This window comes from Gracilinanus agilis, chromosome 2, assembly GCF_016433145.1.
Source record: "Gracilinanus agilis isolate LMUSP501 chromosome 2, AgileGrace, whole genome shotgun sequence".
Lineage (NCBI taxonomy): Eukaryota > Metazoa > Chordata > Mammalia > Didelphimorphia > Didelphidae > Gracilinanus > Gracilinanus agilis.
The window spans coordinates 235,322,029-235,342,118 of NC_058131.1; the positions used below are offsets into that span (position 1 = coordinate 235,322,029).

A 20,090-nucleotide genomic window follows, 5' to 3' on the forward strand; every position below is an offset into this window, starting at 1 on the left:
TAATAGATAGGAAAAGGTGAGAGAAAAGATGGGGAAATAGATAATTTCTAAAGAAAAGCTTAATATATATTTTCCATTTAGCTGGCTTTTGGCCTATACAGTTACAGAGGTAACTGCATCTGATCTGTCTCCATTCCTGAATCAAGAGAAAAGGCTTCTCCTTCCTGCTTTCACTTTTTAAAATCCAACTAGCTCCTCCCTCCATAGCAATGTTGCACACTGACATTCAGACTAATGAATGGTGAGATGGAGCTAATTTTCCTGACACAAAAAGAATGCTCTACATCACTTCTAATAAGAGAAATGCAATCAAAACAACTGTAAGGGTACACCACAGAACAGCAAATCGCTAAAGATGACAAAGGATGGAAATAGTCAGTTTTTTGGAAGGATTGTGGGATAATAGATACTGTAGAAATTGCAAAGAATATAAATAGCTCTAAAGAAGAGATGTAAGAAGATACCTACTGCCATGCCTTTGCAAAAACTAAAAGTCCATAGGTATGAACCATTACATTTTTTTAAAGAGTGGGGGTTTTTTTCCCCATGTTTTGGTCAGTTTTGCTGTGATTTTTTTCCCCCCTTTTCCTCTTTTTCTTTAATAAAACATTCTTTGTAATACAGTATGACTGGAAAGAGAAGAGAGGCCATGGGGAAATTTAAGTGATGTTAAAAACAAGGCAAATAAAAATGTGTCTTTAAAATAAAAATAAATACAAAGTTATTTAAGCCAGATAGGAAACAAGAACAAAGGGAAATGGAAAGAAAGGAATCTTGAAGTCAATATTCTGATCTATAAATATTTGAGAAATGTAGGTATTAATAACTTTAAAACTAAAATAGAACTCATTTGGTTAACTAGATTTAATAGTTGAAATAAGACTTAGAATATTAAGACAGATTTCACTTCTTTGAGACAACAGTAAGAACAAATAGCACTATAATAATGAGAGGACTTTATATAGCACTTGAATGTTTTCAATGCGTTTGTATTTTCTAACTTGAGCTGCTCAACAATCTTGTGAAGCAGGTGCTATAAAAAATAATAAATCTCCATTTCACAGATGAGAGCACCAAGTTTAGAAAAAAGAAATGGCTTGCCTATCTACAAACAAGTAATAAAGGTTAGGACCAGGAGTTAATTCCATACCATTTTGACTTTAGTCAAGTACTCTAGCCACTACTCAGAAATAAATCAAATGTAATGTTTATTATAATAAATATAAGTGGAATTTTCATAGTCACTGGGGAAGAATGTTGGTGCTGAGGAAGAATTGCCAGCATGTCTATTCCCATTTTGGCAAAACCATAGCTGTAAGGCCTTTTGGCTAAATGCTTACAAATTCATATTATTGCAGCATTTGTTCTGTCCTTGGGATGTGCTACTATGTATAAGTTTGGAGTGGCTGAACTCAGGAAAAGGGCATATCAAAATTTCCATAGAAGGTATGATGCTGTGAAAGTTTTTTTTTTTTTTTTTAACCCTTACCTTCCATCTTGGAGTCAATACTATGTGTTGGCTCCAAGGCAGAAGAGTGGTAAGGATAGGCAATGGGGGTCGAGTGACTTGCCCAGGGTCACACAGCTGAAAAGTGTCTGAGGCCAGATTTGAACCCAGGACCTCCCATCTCTAGGCTTGACTCTCAACTCACTGAGCTACCCAGCTGCCCCCGCTGGAAAAGATTTTGAAGAAATTTTGTGAAAAAATGGTGTCTTTTGGTATGGAAAATAGTCACGAAATATACAGGTTCTGAAAGCTTGAGGTCCCTGGATATTTATCCTTGACCTATTTTTCTTTGTGCTGTAACATAAAATACATGCAAACTGGCTGTGTTTAGCTTGAAAATAAACAGTTGATGACCCATATGTGGTAATAAATAAATAAATATGAGTGGTCTGAATTTCCCCATTAAAGGAAAAAGTTATAAAATGGCTTGGGAGGGAGGGAAAAGCCATCACTATGTTGCTTACAGTAAATATTTAGTACAAAAATATATAATACACATATTATTGACATTAATACATAGCAAGTTGATCTAAGTGCAATCATATCATGATATAATGGGGAAAGTGCTAGACTTGGGAGTTAGGACAATCTAGTTTTGGTGCCTTCTTCTTATGCTTACCAGGCCTGTGACTTTTCGCAAATTACTTGTCTCAGTTGCCCTATCTCTAAATATAGACACCATGATACTTTTATCATTGAATTGTTGTGATATAATATTTGTAGGACATTTTTGATACCTCAAAATTCTCTATACATTTTTATGTTAAAGTGATAAAAATGGAGTTAGAAATCTTTGAAAGAACAATATGGGTATTACATAATAGTATATTGGAAAAGAACAATCAAGTAGTATGCACCAAATAATTTGACAGTTAAATTCACTAAAAAATGATTAATAGCACTAGAAGAAGAAATATACAAAAAAAGGATAGATTTCAAAACATTATAACACATTTAATGTAAAAATTAAGAAATGACTGATAATGTAATAAGTTAGAAGTAATATAGATAGATGGAGATAGAAGAGCAGGGAATACACTAAAAAAAAATTATGCCTGGAATCCTCACAAAGTTGATTATGTACCTCAGAAACTTTAAACGAATTCAAATTTAAAATGGAAAAAATTATATAATACTATATTTTCAGACTGTAGCTAGAATTAAATAACAATAATATGTATAAAAATATAATACATGGAAACAGAAACAATCTATTAATCAATGATTGGAAACAGAAATCAGTTTTATTGGTACCTAAACCTGGGTGAGTTAAAACAGAAAATTAACTATAGTCCAATATCCCTTTTAAACACTGATGGAAATTTAAAAAATAAAACATTAGCTTAGAGGCTACAGCACCATATCACAAATATACCCTATGACCATGTTAGGCTTATACCAGGAATACAGGGTTGGTTTAGAATTAGGAAAACTATAAATATAATTATTCATATAAATGTCAATAAAAAAGTAATATATCAAGAAATGCAAAAGAAGCCCTTTTCTAAAAATACAGCATTTATTTCTCTTAAAAAACAAACAAAACAGCACTAGAAATCTTTCTATTCCAGTAGCCAAGGGTGCAAATATAGAATGTGATCCACAGCAAGGTGGTGTTGATTTTGAAGAATAGACAGCTTTAGCATGCAACCTTATATTAAAACTATGTGCCATTGGCCCTGGATTTGTAATATTCAAGTAATATGGCATAATGGATAGAGCAGTGAACTTGTAGTCAAGAAAATTTGCATTCAAATCTTTTCCCTTATTACTTGTGTAATCATGAACAAGTTATTTAACTACTCAAAGACATGGTTTGTTTTCTTTATCTGCAAAATCTCAATAATAATACCTAGGATACTGTCTCAGGGTTGTTGTGAGGTTTAAATGAGATAATGAATGTAAAATGTACTGTAAACTTTAAAGTACTATAAAAGTGTTACTGTTTTTGAAGATCAGAAGATGGTCAAAGCATGAAGTTGATTACTATGTATACTCCTACATGAATTTTACCAGAAACCTATAAACTTATAAAGCAAATCTTACATAATAGTGTGTCTTAATTCCCTTTGCTGTGTTTGTTACAGCTTACAATTGAGCTAATCATTGAGATCCATTGATATATAGTGTAATATGTGTCCTATTTATAATATAATAGGCTATAAATTCCCAGGAGACAGACTATTCCATTTAAATGTTCAATTAGGGAGTTAATTCTGTATCAGCTAAAAGCTAAGCAAGAAGAACAAAGTGTTTGTAATCATCCTTAATATCAATTTTGTTACCATGATTCAGTAATTATAATTATTTTTCCTTTTCCACGTGTATTATGCAGTTTTTCTATAACTTAACTCCTGATGTTCATTCTTGTACAGGGTAGGTAAACTGTAGAATATTCATGATTAAGTGGCTTCCAGTACCCTCTACTCTATGACTGTTTCTCATTCTCTTTCCTCTTTTTTCTCATGATTTACATTTTCATTTTTCCTTTTCCCTCCTCCACTTTCCCTGCTAATGACACTTAGAGACATTACTTAACTTCATTGGTGCCCATTTTAGGTGAAACATTTGGTTAAGTCACTCTAATAAGAATACAAAAAGTATTACATACAACTCTCTCCTTTTTTGTTTAAGATTGATTGTAGCAAGCATCGCTGCATAGATGAAAGTGAAGGACGCCTTTGGGCTGAAAGCAGAGGATTCCTTTATTTTGAGACTTCAGCACAAACTGGTGAAGGTATCAATGAAATGTTCCAGGTAAGTTAGTCATATAAGAATTGTGCCAGAACTATGTTATATTTTAGTTTAAATTCTAAGAATTCAGCAAACCAAAAAATGTATTCACTAAGAGACTAAGTGAGTCATTGTTCCTAGAAAATAGGCCCTTTCATGATTGGTAGGAATCTCTCTTGTGAGACTATTTCCACCTTTCAGTCTACTTATTCTTGTGAGTCAGTGTTTTTATAAACTTAAATAAGTCAAGAATTTTCTAGGAGACTTCCTTTGGCCCTAACTGGACATTAGCAACTTAGTGAGAGATAGAAAGAGATATAATTTTCAACCTTGAGTTATAAAGGATTTGTAAAGTCATTTTCTAAATCTGGCTCCTGGAAGATCATCACAAAGTGTGTTACTGAGAACAGAGTTTGAGTATATGGAGAAGATAGAGAATTATTGTTGTACTTAGAGTGATTAGTGGTATGAGTTAGAGGGTAATTGAAAATGAACTGTACAATGAATAAACTAGGAGAGAGAGAGAGAGTCGGAAAAGGTAGGTAGTATTTTGAGTATGGATCCCTACGCAGTTTAAGAAAGATGAGTCCCTTCATTGTACAGTCTAGCATCTGAATGCTATGATGAGAGAACTGTGTCAAATTTTGAACACGAATGGCATAGTTCAAAGCCTCTATTAATCTCTGAACAAGAAAAGAAAATGTCTAAGTAGGTAGGGGTCAAGTAAACCCAGAATCATTGATTCAAAGATTGGGAATGAGAATGCATCCATGAAATTTATCTTTCAGAACCATCAGTCATTTACTGAAGGTTTACTGTATCAATCTATTCTTGAGAGTCAGTGATTTTTAGTAAGTCTGTACCTAAATGAATATCAGTGAGTATTGTCTATTTTGTGTCTTTAAAAGTCCTAGGATGTACCACAGTAAGCTTATTCCAAATTAACTGGGCAGAAAAAGGACTTCATTGTCAATATTCCTACCAAACAACCTTGAAACCCAACATTAAAAGGAAATAATCTACCTGCAGTGGCTCTAGATACTTTGAAGCTCTGAAGTTCAGACTCATAGCATTAATATAATCCTAGAATCTCACATACTTAACTTCTATAACAATGCTAATATTTGCTTATCTGATAGAAAAAACACTCTTAGAAACTAATAGATAGAAGTCTCATAAGAAATATCGTTGTCAAGAAAGGGAAGAAACTAATCTGTTTTTGTGAACTTTCAGATGGCACATAAAAGACAGTGTTTAGTATTTTTAGATTGTTAGCATCTTTATTGGATGATGGGAACTCTTTAAAAAATAGAGATATTTCCAAAGCTGCTCATCAAATATTTTTTGTTTTTATTTTTGAAACTTTTCCTGGGTGATAGGAAGCAAGACTCTATCAACGGGGATTCGACTGAAGAAATTGTGCCATATGAATGTAACACTATTATTGAATCATAAAAAAAGATGAAATGGAAGGTTCACACAAACTTTGATAGAGGTGAATGAAATGTTACTGAGTGAAGTGAGCAGAACATTTTACAGTGACTACATCATTGTAAAGAAGGACAACCTCAAAAGACTTTAAAAACTCTGATCAGTTCAATAGTCATCCATAACTCCAGAGGACTGATGACGAAGCATGCTTTCTGCCCCCTATCAGGGAGGTGATAGAAATCAGATGCAGAATCAGCATTTTCAGATATGGCTAGCATGTAGATTCATTTTGTTTGCCATTTCTTATTTGTCACAAGAGAAGGTTTTTGTTTTTGTTTTTAATGACAGGGAACTTAGGAAGTGAATGAATAATAATGATGTAAAGAAAATGAAAGAAAAGAGTTATTGAAGACTTTTTAAAACTTGGAAGAAAACAGATGGAAATTTGGAGGAAGACACAGACAAACCTTATAGCTTTTCTGAAATAACATTGATTTGTCATATACTTTTTTTTTTTTTAACCCTTGTACTTCGGTGTATTGTCTCATAGGTGGAAGATTGGTAAGGGTGGGCAATGGGGGTCAAGTGACCTGCCCAGGGTCACACAGCTGGGAAGTGGCTGAGGCCGGGTTTGAACCTAGGACCTCCTGTCTCTAGGCCTGACTCTCACTCCACTGAGCTACCCAGCTTGTCATATACTTTTAAAAAGAGAGGAAGTTGTTTGTGATGGAGATACTCGATTTCACAAATGAGTGTTTTTTCTGCTCTTATATGAAAATATTCATGTTACTTGATGTGTGTCAATTATAGAATAACAAAAAAGAAAAAGTATATTTTTAAAAAAGAAAAAAATAAGCCTCATAAACCATTAACTTTTCTATATGTCAGCAACGAAACCCAGCAGGCAGAGATTAATTCTAGAGCCCCCGCTGCAGGCCCCCCCCCACTGGGGAGCCCCCCCCCTCGCTGTGGGCCCAAGTGAGAGCCCCTCCCTTTTCTATAAAAGGCCCTCCGTGTCCTGCGCATCTCAATAAAGAGCACCATGTGCTTCAGACCTTAAAAAAAAATTATTGTGAAATGTACAAAATAAGAGTTCACCTACAAGAATTATGTGAATACAAACATCCCAACACAGTTTAAGAAAATAAAGACAAACCTAAGTAATTGTAGAGAGGTTGATAACTCATGGTTGAGCCATGTCAATATAATACAAAATGACATAGCTGTTTAAATTAATTTGCTTAATCAGTCTTTTGTCAAGCTACAAAAGTCTTCCTTTATTGAACTGAAAAGATGAAAAAAAGTCAAGAACTTCAAAGAAAACAAGAAGAAAGCTTTACAGTACCACATCTCCAGCCCTCCCTTCCACCCCAGATTATCCAACCAACCACTACAGCTACTATCTAGGGGAGCAAGTCCTATGGAGAAGGGACCTACTATTCTCTGTGTGTGGAGTGGAATTTTTGGGGAGCTTGCACCCCCAGAAATCATTCTGATGAGCAGACAGGAGACTTGATAAGATGCTGGCAGAGAAGAAGTGGTTTTATTTGGAGAAAATGGCAAATAGCAGGGAAGGGAGAGGGAAAGGGAAGGAAAAGGGATTCTGCCTATACAAGCGGCTTGCTTTGGGCAAAAATATCCTCTCTCCTTTTATGTACAATCATAGGTTTTTATAATAATCCTGTTGCAAGAGTCTCCTCCTTTCCTCTGTCTAGTTCCACTGAGGGGATTTGGGGGAGGGGGGCTGTGATGTTTCAAATCTTGAGCATGTGATTTTCATCATTATGTACCCCTAAAGACCCTCATGATTAAAAAAAAAAACAAACCTTTGAATATCATGAGATTTTCAGCCTGGGACAGTAGAGATACTTTTGAAACTTCTTGTTCCTCCTCCAGCTTATCTTATAGTTGGCTTTCTTCCCAGGCTACAGATAAAACTCTTCTCAAGGTTTTTTGAAAATAGGTCAGGAAAACTGAAAATTTTATGGGGTGGCAGATGCAGTTTTAGTCTAAGTAGTAGTAATACTCAGGGGTCTTGAAAATTGGGGTTACAAGCCAAATAACTACTCTGAGAATTACACATCTACCACTACAAACACCAACTGCCAACCAACTGCCTTTGGGAAGCAAGTAACCCAAAGAACAGTAGCACCCTTCAGACCACTGGCTTTGCTCTAGCATGGCTGCCATAGTTACTATCTGTAATAATTACAATTTAAGTTACGAAGCTGTTAGTAGCTTTTTAGTGGCTTTATTACAGCAAAGTAGAGATAGTAAAGAAAGGGAAAGGGATTCCTTCAGTTAAGTAAGCAGAGCACAGAACCAGAGACCCACACTTGCCACACCTTAACCAAAGCAAAGTTCAAGCTCCCAAAAAAGAGCTCTGTGGCGAGGGTCTCAGCCAAATTTATCTCCCAAGCCCCTGTATGTCAAATGAGGACATACTTAAAAGGATGCTGGGAATTTAGCTTCAGTGTAGCAAATTTTCCACCACCATATATCCAAGAGAGCAACCCATATGGAAAAGAGACCCACCATCCCTATCTCAACTTATACCAACTGCCAACCAACTGCCATAGAAGGGCAGGCAAGCTCAAGAGCCCCAGGAAAAGCAGTCCTTTCCATAACACCAGCTCTGCCTCCAGCCTTGTCACCAAAGTTATCACCTAGGAAAGCAACCTCTGTGGAAAAGGGACCTGCCACTGCCTACACCAAATTCCAGCCAAGTACCAGTGGCAAGCATCCAAACCCAAGAGCCCCAGGGACAGCAGTGCCCCACAAACCACCAGAGCTGCTTCCAGTATGTCCACTATACCCACCATTTGAGACAGCAGCCTCTGTGGAGAAGGTGCCTGCCCTCTCTGCCACCACCCATACCAATTGCCAGTCAATAATCGGTGATAGGTTGTTAGGCCAAAGAGCCCTGGAGATAGAAGCCTCCCCCAAAATACCAGCTCATTTCCCACCCTGGCCACCACAGAAATCATCTAGGGGAGCAGCTCCCGTGGAGGAGGGGCCTTCTCTTCCCTCTGCCAACTGCCAGCCAACTTCCAGTGACAGGCGGGTAAGCCTGAAAGGAATGGCCACATTTCCCCTTTCTACTGACCCAGCTTCTGCCTATTCTGGCAGCCATTCTTTTGAGAATATAACCCTAGTGAAGATGCAACCTGGCATCTAATTCTCTCTGTGGTGGGACAGCTATGCTTCCTCAGTCGCAGCTACTGAAAATCCAAGAAAGGAAATTCTCAGAGTCAGAGACCTTGGCCCTGCTGAATGGTTCAACAGCAGAAACTGACATGTTTTATTAATATAGAGATGAAACAGAAAAAATGTATTACTATAGACTCTGCTATACCCTAAGGACCTCTGGGACTTTCCATCTGACTTGCAACTATCTACACTGTTTTCTCACTCTTCCTTTAGTGTATGAGTTCCTTGAGAGTTATGACAAGGTTACTTTTCTGTCTGTATCCCCATTGCCTAGCATAGTACTTTAGCATGTAGCAAGCACTTAAATGCTTTTTATGCATTCTTCCTACTAACCATGAAAATTATTTGGTATTTGTTAAAAAATGGACAAGTTGATCAGGGGAACAAATTAAAGACACAAGATTCAGGAACCAAAATAGTAGTATAGTATTCAATAAAAACAAAGACTCCAACTACTGGGGTAAAGATACATTATTTAAGAAAGAACTAATAAGGATATTGGTAAGTAGTCTGGCAGAAATTAGGTTTAGACAAACTTTGTTTAGATGGATATACCACCTAGATATAAAAAGTATTATCATAAACAAATTAGAGGATCAGGGAAGATACTTCCACAATTATGTGTAGAGGAAAAATACTTGACCGATGAGTAGAAGAGGATCACAAGAAATAAAATGGATAATTTTGATTATGTAATAATGAAAATTTTTTGCATAAACAAAATTAGTATAATTAATCTTAGAAGGGTTGCAGATTGAACCTGTGGTTTCATTAATGTAGGAAACTCATTCTGTAAATATACCCTGAAGTCTTAGAGAGTTGCTTAGAGCGTTGAGAGAACGAATGAGTTGCCCTTGGTCATGCAGCTAGTATGTGTCAGAGGTGGGACTTGACCTAGATCTTCCTCACTCTGAGACTCTCTAATATAAAGATGGAGAGGAGGAGCAGGAGGAAAATGTTTACAAAAAGTTTTTCTGATACATTTTGATATTTAACATATAGAGGGAACTAATTCATATGGATAAGAATAAGATCTAGTCTTCTAAAGATAAATGGTTGAAATATATGCAATAAGTACTGTCAAGGAAATAAATCCAAGCTATCAACAGCTATATGAAAAAACATTCAAATTTCTAATAAGAGAAATGTAAATTAAAACAACTAAGTTTCCACTTCACATTGCCACATTGGCAAAGATGACAAAAATGGAAAATGATAGTTGTTGGAATTTGAGAGAGCAGTTAGTCAACAAGTATTAAGCACCTACTATGTGCTAAGGGCTGTACTAGATGGTGAGGATACAGATACAGTGAATGAAACAATACCTTCTCAAGGAGTTTAAAATTCTGCTGGGAAAGACAACAGTGCATGCATAAATATATATGTGTGTGTGTATATATATATATATGTGTGTGTGTGTGTGTATATATATATAATAGATAATAATGATAGCTAACACTTACAATTCACTTTAGTTTGCAAAGAACTTATCCTTAAAATTCTGTGAAATAAATGCTATTATGTCCATTTTTCAGCTGAGGAAACTGAAGCTGAAAGAGATTAAGACTTGCCCAGGGTCACACAGCTAAGAGGTATTGGAGACTGGATTTGAACTCAGGGCTTCTTGATTACTAGTGTATTATCTGTTGTGCCACCTAATTGCCAACCTGCAAATAAATCTCATGACGTTTTCAATACCATTTGAGAGTAAAGGCACTAGCTGTTGAGGTAATCATGAAAGTAGAAGTTGCTTCAACTGCATCTTGAAAGAAGGGAAAGAACCTGTGAGGCAAAGATGAGGAAGGTATGCTTTCTAGGCATTGGAGACAAGTTGTACAAAGATATGGAGATGGGATAGAGAGTCATATGCAGGGAACAAAGAAAGGCCAGTTGGGTTGTATCGTAAAATGTTAGAAGGGGAATAATACATACAGTGAAGCTAGAAAGATAGATTAGATGAGGTTAGGATGTGAAAGTCTTTAAAAGCTAAACAGAAGAGTTTATATTTGATCCTAGAGGCATTAGGGAGCCACTGAAGTTTATTGAGTAGGGAAGTGATATGGTCAAATCTATGCTAAAAGGAATTTAGAGGCAGAGTGCAGGATGAATGGAATTCAGAAAGACTTGAGAACCAATTAGAAGGCCATTGCTGTATTCTATGTAAGCAATAACACCTGCATCAGTACCTTTGGTACACTAATGCACTGTTAGTGGAAGCTTGAGTTATTTCAGCATTCTAGAAGTCTGTTTGAAACTATACCCCCAAAATTCTGAAACTTTATATCCCTTTAGGGCAGCTGGGTGGCTCATTGGATTGAGAGTCAGGCCTAGAGACTGGAGGTCCTAGGTTCAAGTCCGGCCTCGGACATTTCCAGCTGTGTGACCTTGGGCAAGTCACTTGACCCCTATCGCCCACCCTTACCACTCCTGGGCTAAGGATGGTCCCTAGCCCGGATGAAAAAGGAGGAGGGTTGGGCGTGGGGCTAGCAACCCCACTCTGTAAAAACTACATCTGCTAAAGAAACTGCAACCTAAAGTAGGGGCAGCTGGGCTAGCTCAGTGGATTGAGAGCCAGGCCTAGAGACGAAAGGTCCTAGGTTCAAATCTGGGCTCAGACACTTCCCAGCTGGGTGACCCTGAGCGACCCATTGCCTACTGGTTGTGGCCCTATGCTCCTAGAATGGAGTCCCAGGATAAAAAAAAAAATATCCCTTTGACCCAAAAAATTAGAAAATAAGGAGATTCTTATCAGTTGCAGGACAGGTAAACAAATCATGGTATATGAATATAATATAATACAGAAATGATGAAAGGAATGGTTTCAGAAGCATCTGGAAAGACTTGTATAAAATAATAGAGTGAAGTAAGTAGGACTAAGAGAACAATGTATACAATGAGTGCAGCATTATAATGGAAAATAACTGTAAAAGAACCCTGATCAGAGCAGTGACCAGTCACAACTGCAAAAAGCCAGTGATAAGCATGCTGCCCATCCTTTGAATTGTCTTAGGAAGATTCTAAAGATCATTTGGTGAGATAAGGTACTGGACGGAGGTCCTTTCTCCAGCTGAACTATCAAGCATTCAGACTCTACTGCAGTGATGGGCTTGCTTTGTTGTTCAAATGCCAAATGCACATTTACCTAAAAGACTATTTTAGACACAAGGCAAGTGCTCACAGAGAGGTCAGAAAAAGCCATACAAGGACACCTTCAAGGTCTCCTGAAGAACTTTGGTATCTGTTGTGAGACATGATAGACACTGGCACAGGACCATCCAGCATGCCATTCCCACATCAAAGGAAATATTGTACCCTGTGAGCAACGCAGAATTGCAATAGCTCAAAAGAAAGCTGAGATACACAAATTTAGGTATCTCCATCCCAAATGTTCACACTGGCTATTTGTGCCTGACTGTGGTAGAGTCTTCCAAGTTTGTATTGGTCTGATCAGCCACAGTTATACACATTGTACATTGACCCAACATAGTGTGCCATTTTGGTGTGCTTTGAGCATGAAGGTCAATAAACAACAATAGCTGAGGAATAGGGATCCAGCATAAGACACATGCTTTCAGATACAGACCAGGTTTGCATTTGTTTTTGACTGCTTAACTGCTTATTTGCCATGAGACTATACTTTTTCCTTGAGTGGGTGAAAGGGAAAGAGGAGTTTAAGTGCCATTGATGCCCTGGGGCAGGACTGGGGTGGGTGGGTGGAGGAGGCAAATTGTCAGCAAAACATTTGTTTTTTAAATGAGTGTGAAAAAACTAAAGGAAGGTTTGAGACCAGACAGAGAAAAACAGGATAGCTTTGGGACTGAGTACTCTATAGTCTTTAGCTATGCATGCTAGAACTCAAAAAATGCTAGGACAATATATTCCTCAGCTTATCTTTCTTGTATACAGAAATGTTCATAGTTATTGACGTTGTAAACTTTAGAATAACAAAAAATTAACATATTAAAAAACATTTATTAAACATGTACCAAGTTCCAAGTACTGCAAATGCTGGGAACAGTAGTAAAGAAGTGAGAAAGTCCCTGCTCTCAAGGAACTTGCATTCTAATTAGGGAATATATATATATATAATTAGGGAATATAATATATATATGTGGACTTAGTCCTTGGGTAGTTAGAAAGGCCTGGTGATCCTTAAAGGCCATTGGTAGATCAGATAGCAATGACTGAAAAATTTGGAAGCCATTGTGGCAGAATAGATACTAAGGCTTGAATGGCCCTTAGTGTATAGTGCAAGGCAGATTGTTAAGACCCAGTGATTATAGTTGGTGACTTCCTGTTCCTCCTAGCATTCTAAGCAGCCATGTTGCCACGGTTGAGGGAGGCTTAAGAGGACCCAGTTCCACACCCGTTTAGAAGGAGGGAATGCATCTAAGGGACAGAGTAAAACCAAAACCCTTAGTCTCTTCCTCTTGGAAGTAACTGATCAGTGTCCAACTGGGAAGGAGAAAGGAGATAGTGATGTTGGCAGAAAAGTTGGGTAGAAGGGCTCTCTACAGCACCTTTTTCTGATGGTGGGCTGGGTTTGGGAGAAAGGTCTGTAGAGTCTGATTTGGATGTTTAACACCTTTTAGCACCTTCATTAATAACTTTTAAAAATGATTAGCAGTTTTGACAAGTCTCATTGGCATAAGTTAGTGCTAAATCCAGTTTTCCTAAGGTCAGATTTTGTTTGTAATGTTTATAATGTTTTGTTTGCAGATGTTTTATTCTGCCATAGTTGATTTTTGTGAAAATGGTGGGAAACGTCCTTTAACAAACATCAGCATAAGTTTCACCAAAGAACAAGCTGATAACATTCGCAGGATTCGAAACAGCAAAGACAGCTGGGATATGTTGGGAGTCAAACCTGGAGCCACAAGGTAAATAGTATTTCAGGATCCCTGGTGCTTGGTGCTACCCTAGAACTCTTAACCAGTTTAATAGTATATGGGTTTTGATCTGGACCAGTGATTCCCCTGGTGTAGGAAACTCGACCAGTATTACATATGTCATATTTCTAGGAGAATCCTAAATTAAGCATTAATCATAGAAATCTAAGTTGGAAGGGACATCAGAGGTCATTTAGTCCAACCCACATCTAACCATTTTTCCTCCACAAGTGGTTGTGTAGTCTCTGGTCTGGACTTCTAGTAAAAGGGAACCCATTCTTTCCCAAGGAATCTGCTTCCAGCTTTAATTGTGAGGAAATTTTTCTTTGTTGTTGTTCAGTCATTTTAGTGTGTTCAGCTCTTAGTGACCTAATTTGGGGTTTTGTTAGCAAAGATACTGGCGTAGTTTGCCATTTCCTTCCCCAGTTCACTTGACAGATGGAGGAATTGAGGGAAACAAGGTTAAATGACTTACCATGGGTCATATAGCTAGTCAGTGTTGCAAGTCAGATTTGAATTCAGGAAGATTAGACTTTCTGACTCCAAGCCCTATATTATCCACCGCACAACCCAGGTGCCCTGGAGTTTTTCTTTACATCCAGGCTAACTACATCTGCTTCTCCATAACTTGGAGCCTTTCCTTCTAGTTTTGCCCTCCAAGGCCTAAAGGAAAAAATTGAATCACTCATCTATGTGGTGTTCTTTCATATACTAGAATAGAGATATTCCGTGATTTGTAAGTCTTTTTTTTTTTTCTAGGCAAACCTCTGTAGTTCTATTAATTCATCCCTTTGTGGCATTTTTATACTTATTGCCTTCACTTTCTTGTCATTTCTCAGTGTCTTGTAATCTAATTTCTGACCTTCATTACGCCACAGAAACTGCTCTCTCCAAAGTTACTAATTACCTGTTAATTACCAAATCTAATGGCTTTTTCTCAGTTCTTATCCTCGTGGCCTTTATATAGCATATGTCATTACTAATTCCCCTCTCTTCCTGGATACTCTTCGGTTTTTCATAACACCGCTTTTTTAGTTCTCTTGTCTGTCTTTGAAGGCTTTCTTGTCACAAACCTGCTATTACATGTGAAGGCACCACCTGCTTCTCTCTATTTAGCTGTAACTCTCTATAATAGTTAGGTGTCCAGTCACCAGATTTCTCACTGTCAGACCTTGACCTTGCTTAGGACTAGAGACTTAGAGACCACAACCATCCAGGAGTCTAGTTCATGTTCCAAATTCAAGGTATCTTCTGGGTGTGCATTATAGCCTACCATTAGGGAATGAGACGAAGGAATTGGTGTCAAACGCGATTTCATTTAGGTCCCTGAGGATCATATCATTAGGTATTTACTGTTCCAGATGTCTAACCTGCTCTGCCTGCAGCCCCATCATCTTCTTTCTTGATGCATATAGAAGGAACAGTTGGATATAATTTCTCTTCCTCATTTCCCTAATCCTATCATCATAGAACCCTGGAAAGTGGAAGCCTTAGTCACATAATCATAGATTTCTCTAGTACTTCACCTAGCTTATGCAGAGAAAACCCTCCTACCCTTGCCCCATCCTTATGATTCAAGGTCAGTTTCTGCCAAATCAAAAAACCTCTTTTCTCAGCAAACCCTCCTTCTATATAGTTCACATTCTGTTTGTTCAAGTTAACCAATTAGCATTTATTAAGTGCCTTTTCCATACCAGGCACTGTGCTATGTGGAAACATCACTTACCCTGGAACCAGAAGGCTTGGGTTCTGTCCTGTCTCTGCCATATATAGTACCTTTGTGACCTTGGGCATATTCTTAATCCATCCAGCCTCTGTTTCCTCAGATGTAAAATGAGAAAGTTGGAATAGACACCCTCTTAGGTCCTTTCTAATTCTAAAATTGTATTTCTATGATCTACCCCAGGCCACTCTCTATCCTTTCTTTAGTTCCTTGATAAATCTTCTCCTGTACCCCAGCCTTTTCCTCAAACTTGGAAACTTCATTTGCATATATGTTGATATTTTTTCAAACCTCCTCAATTTCCATGTCATATCTTCCCTTTAATGCAGCCATCCACAGGGATGGTTATACCATAGACTTCACTGTCCCCCAGAAATACCTCAACAATTTCTAGTTCTGAATTTCTCTGTAGTTATAATCTCTGATCCTTTCATCTCTACTTCTACCTTACTCTGTCTAAGCTTATTCTTCACTTTCACCATGACCTCCTGCCCTCCCATCTTGCCCTGGTCTCTCTCTCCATCAATCCTTCTTTGGCTTCACTTTCTTCCTTTCAAATATTTGACCCTCTAGATGACCAGTTTGTTCACTAGTTTCTACCCTTAAATCCCTTATCGCCTTGTGTTCATGTCACTGATGCCTTGCTAAAACTGAACTCTGGGTTATTTTTACTACCTGCCTTCTTACCTTTGACTTGTGCACTACTGATTATCACTGGAAAATGTCACACAACCGCTACAGATTTATGTGATCCAGTCTCAGAAATTTTTTTTTCTATCATATTCAGATTTTGGTAACACTCCCCGAAGTAGCTATTTTAATTTTTCTCTCCACTCTCATGCTCTCTGTTGTACTCCTATCCCTGTATTCTTAGCAGAAGACTTTACTACCTACTTATTGAGAAAACTGAGTCCTCTTTTCTTCCCAACACTATATATAAACACATTTCTATCATCATACCTACTCTTTTGTTGTCTCTGAGTCTCTAAGGAAGAGGTGATCGTTCTCTTTACCGAGATCCTTCTCTTTACCCTCTCTCTTGTGCCCTTGATCCTATCCCTTCATATTTCTGGAAGCTTGTCCATGGATTAATTTCCTTTCTCTTCTTCAATGTCTCTTTATCTGTTGGTTCCTTCCCTGTGATCTATGCATATGCCTCATACTTGTTCTTTAAAAAATTTCACTCTTTTCTTCTTATCCTCTCAAGCTATCAGCCTATATTTCTCCCTTTCACAACCAAACTCCTAGAAAAAACCATTTATATTCATTTTTTTTGTATATTGCCTCAGTTCTCCTCTGATTCCTTGACACCTTGCCAACTAGTTTCTAACCTTAACATTCAATTGGAACTATCTCCACACTCACCAATATTAAGGGTTTATTAGCAGTTAAATAGGATGGGGTGTTTTCTTAGCTTCCTTGAGTTTACTGCAGCTTTTGACATTTTTAACCACTTCCTGCTTCTGAACATTTTCTCCCTTGGCTTCCATGGCATTTCTGCCTTCTGGTTCTCTTACTCATCTGACTTCTTTTCAGTCTCCTTTCTAAGCCAATTGATCCCTAGTACTAATGAGAATGATAGTGATGGGTTATATTTAGGCTGACCTCAAAAAAATAGTTTCTATTTACCTCTGCAGGAACTTAGTTTCCTGGGTCACAGGTCCAAAATGTAATGGGTGTCCACTAAGTGTCTTAAAACACTGAGCTAGTTTGGTATTTCTAAGATACTTAACTAGAAATAGGTGGACCACAGAATAGATAAGACTCTATGCCTATGGAAGACTTATAGCCTTTATAAGCCTATGGAGAGAGTCATACCCATAGTAGCAGGTAGGTTGATACAGGAGCTCCCTACAAGGACATGATACCCTTAAGTGTACCTTTTATCCCTATCACATAACTAGTTTTGCCATAACAACGTGGAACCTGATGTCAGACATTATCAGGTAAGTATAAACACATTGATTGTTACCTACGTGTGCCTGGACTAATTCATTGCATATGGTCATAGCAAGCACTCCCAAGAACTAATTCACCAATCCATAAATGTTTCATCTCAGATTCTAACTTTGGGTCCAGAAGGAGCTGGCATATTCTTTCAGAGTTCCTTGTCCTTGCAGGGGGTTGTACATAATAATAATTAAAAAAAAAACCAATAATAACTAGCATTTATATAATATTTTAAAGTTTACAAAACATTTTATATGCATTAACTCATTTAGCATATTATCTGGTGAGCAATTTTTACCTTTAGGGGAATTGCCAGAAGTCCTTTCCAGCTCCTGAAAGAAACCCTTACCCACATGCATTGTTCAACAAGGGGTTATTTTCAATAAGGTAGGAGGTGATTCAGTGGACAGTCTGTCTCACTGTGCAAGGCACGACTAAGGCTACCTTGACTGAGGCTTTAGAGAGTCCCTGATGGTGGCGGTCCTTAAACAACTTGAACCAAATCCAGGTAAGTCTACTGTCTACTATGAGGCGAATCCTTGGGGCTCCAATGCTCTCTGTGGCTAAGCCACAGATTCCAATAGTAGCTCATGTTTGTATCACTTTTACAGAGCACTTTATTCATAATAATCCTAAAAGGTAAACATGTAAATTATTAAACGCAGATTTTTTTACAGAAAAAGAAACTGAAACTCAAAGAGATTAAGTGATTTCCTTTTGAGGGCACACACAGCTAATTAATAGCAAAGGTGGGATTTGAACCTAGGTCTTATCTCGAGTGTAGGTATTGTGCTCTCTATTGTATGACAACTGTGAAAATGTGCTAGCAATTAGGCAAATACCAACAATAAGAGAATAGTATTTCCCAGGGTAGCTGAAAGTGGTACTATTTTGGAGGGAGACAGTATTTAAATTAGATGACTAGGTCAAATAAGTTTCCATGTCTTCAGATCACCAAAATCTAAGAAGCTGGGAGAAAGTAGGTTGGCTATCATTATGCAAAGAATGCTGGAAAACTCCATTTGTCCAGCTCATTCTAACTTTTCATCCTTGGTGCTTTGGCTGCTGCTAAAATCCTCTGCTCCTCATGGGCCAAGGTGGTTTAGAGTGGGAGCTACTCTGTCTTCTTCTCCCAGTTCTTCTCCTAATCTTCTAGTCAAACTCTGACTTTTGAGCCTTTGCTGCAGCTGGCCATCTGATCTTCTACAAATTGAAGACTTCTTTGCAGAGAAGAATAAATTATCAGGCATTATAAATGTGTGCAACTGTACTGAAATCACCCTCAGAAGACTTTCTCACTGTGCAGCCATATATGTGGTACCTTTAGGTGCTATTTACCTCACCTACCCTTAGTTCTGCCTCTGTCGAGCAACATTACTTCTCATTTCTCAATACAGACATACATGCTCACAATCTCTTTATTTTAGTCTCTGTAATTTGTTCTTGTTATTAACTGAAATTGAATGCAAAATCCCTACTATTTTGCTAACTCATAAACTTCCCTTTCTTTATAACTCTGCTCTAGGAAGCCTTCCCTGATTAACTCTGCCCCACTCTGATTAGTTAGTCATACACCTTTAGAGATAAAGGACCTAGTACACCTCGCTTATTTTTCTTTTTATACAAGTAAATGAATGCCCAGAAAGATTAAATATTTCTCCCAGAGTAACATAGTGAGTTTGTGGCAAATCCAGGTCTCAAACCATTCTTCTTACTTCTAGTCTCGTGTTCTTTCTGCTATCCCATGCTGCTTTATTCTGTTTCCCAACCATCACTTTATATGATTTTAATAAGAAATTATTTTTGTGTTACTCTGTGTTGCCCATTTGCATTTATTTAAAATTGTTTTTCCTCAGATTGATAATTTAAATTGGATAATATAATTGAAAGGAACATTGGAAGTCAAAATAAAAGGCCCATCATGTTAATAACAAATAACTATCTTCTTTTCCCCAGGGATGAGATAAACAAAGCATATCGGAAACTTGCTGTACTACTTCACCCTGACAAGTGTATGGCTCCAGGCAGTGAAGATGCCTTCAAGGCAGTTGTGAACGCCCGGACAGCCCTCTTGAAAAACATCAAATAACCCAAAATGCAGCCGGAAATAGACAAGTACTTGGTTCCATTAGAGAATTCCATTCCCAGGAAGAAAAAGAATTGAGACCATACCAAGGCTTGGTGCTCTGCCCATTTGTGTAGATACAATTTCATATTCTCATCGCTATTTTTTGGACTTTTTTGAAGGAAAAAATTTGCTATTATTTTCATATGTGAAGAGCTATGATTCCTGTTATTCATTTTTATTTGTCCATTTTTAAACAGTCTGATTATTTATAAGCTTGGTAGTAAGTAGTATCATCTCAGACATTTCACTCAGGTGTAGCCATTTGGCTTCCAGGGTATAAGAGTCACCTCTAAATTATATTTTACTTTGGTTCATCATCTGAATGATAAATCAAAAATGAAAACAGAGAATAGAACATTCTCCTGTTGCATGACATCATGAAGGAATTTCTTTTCTTTTTTATTTCTTTATTTTATCTCTCAAAGTAAAAGGAGAATGTTTAGGAATTCTGAGTGGTATTTTTTACCACCATTTTAGAATTAATGAATTCCATCCATCTCTTTGGTTTCAGTGAATGTG

General features: G+C 37.5%; 1 protein-coding gene across 1 annotated transcript in view; it reads left to right on the forward strand.

Moving 5' to 3' along the window:
• The window catches only part of DNAJC27 (DnaJ heat shock protein family (Hsp40) member C27), a 62,547-nt gene extending 42,971 nt beyond the window's left edge, over positions 1-19,576 (forward strand). The window contains exons 5-7 of the mRNA XM_044663766.1: positions 4,142-4,264; positions 13,601-13,761; positions 19,400-19,576. Coding sequence (XP_044519701.1) covers positions 4,142-4,264; positions 13,601-13,761; positions 19,400-19,532 — 417 coding nt within the window. The 3' untranslated portion in view covers positions 19,533-19,576. The remainder of the gene's footprint in view (positions 1-4,141; positions 4,265-13,600; positions 13,762-19,399) is intronic.
• Positions 19,577-20,090: the final 514 nt, after the last annotated feature.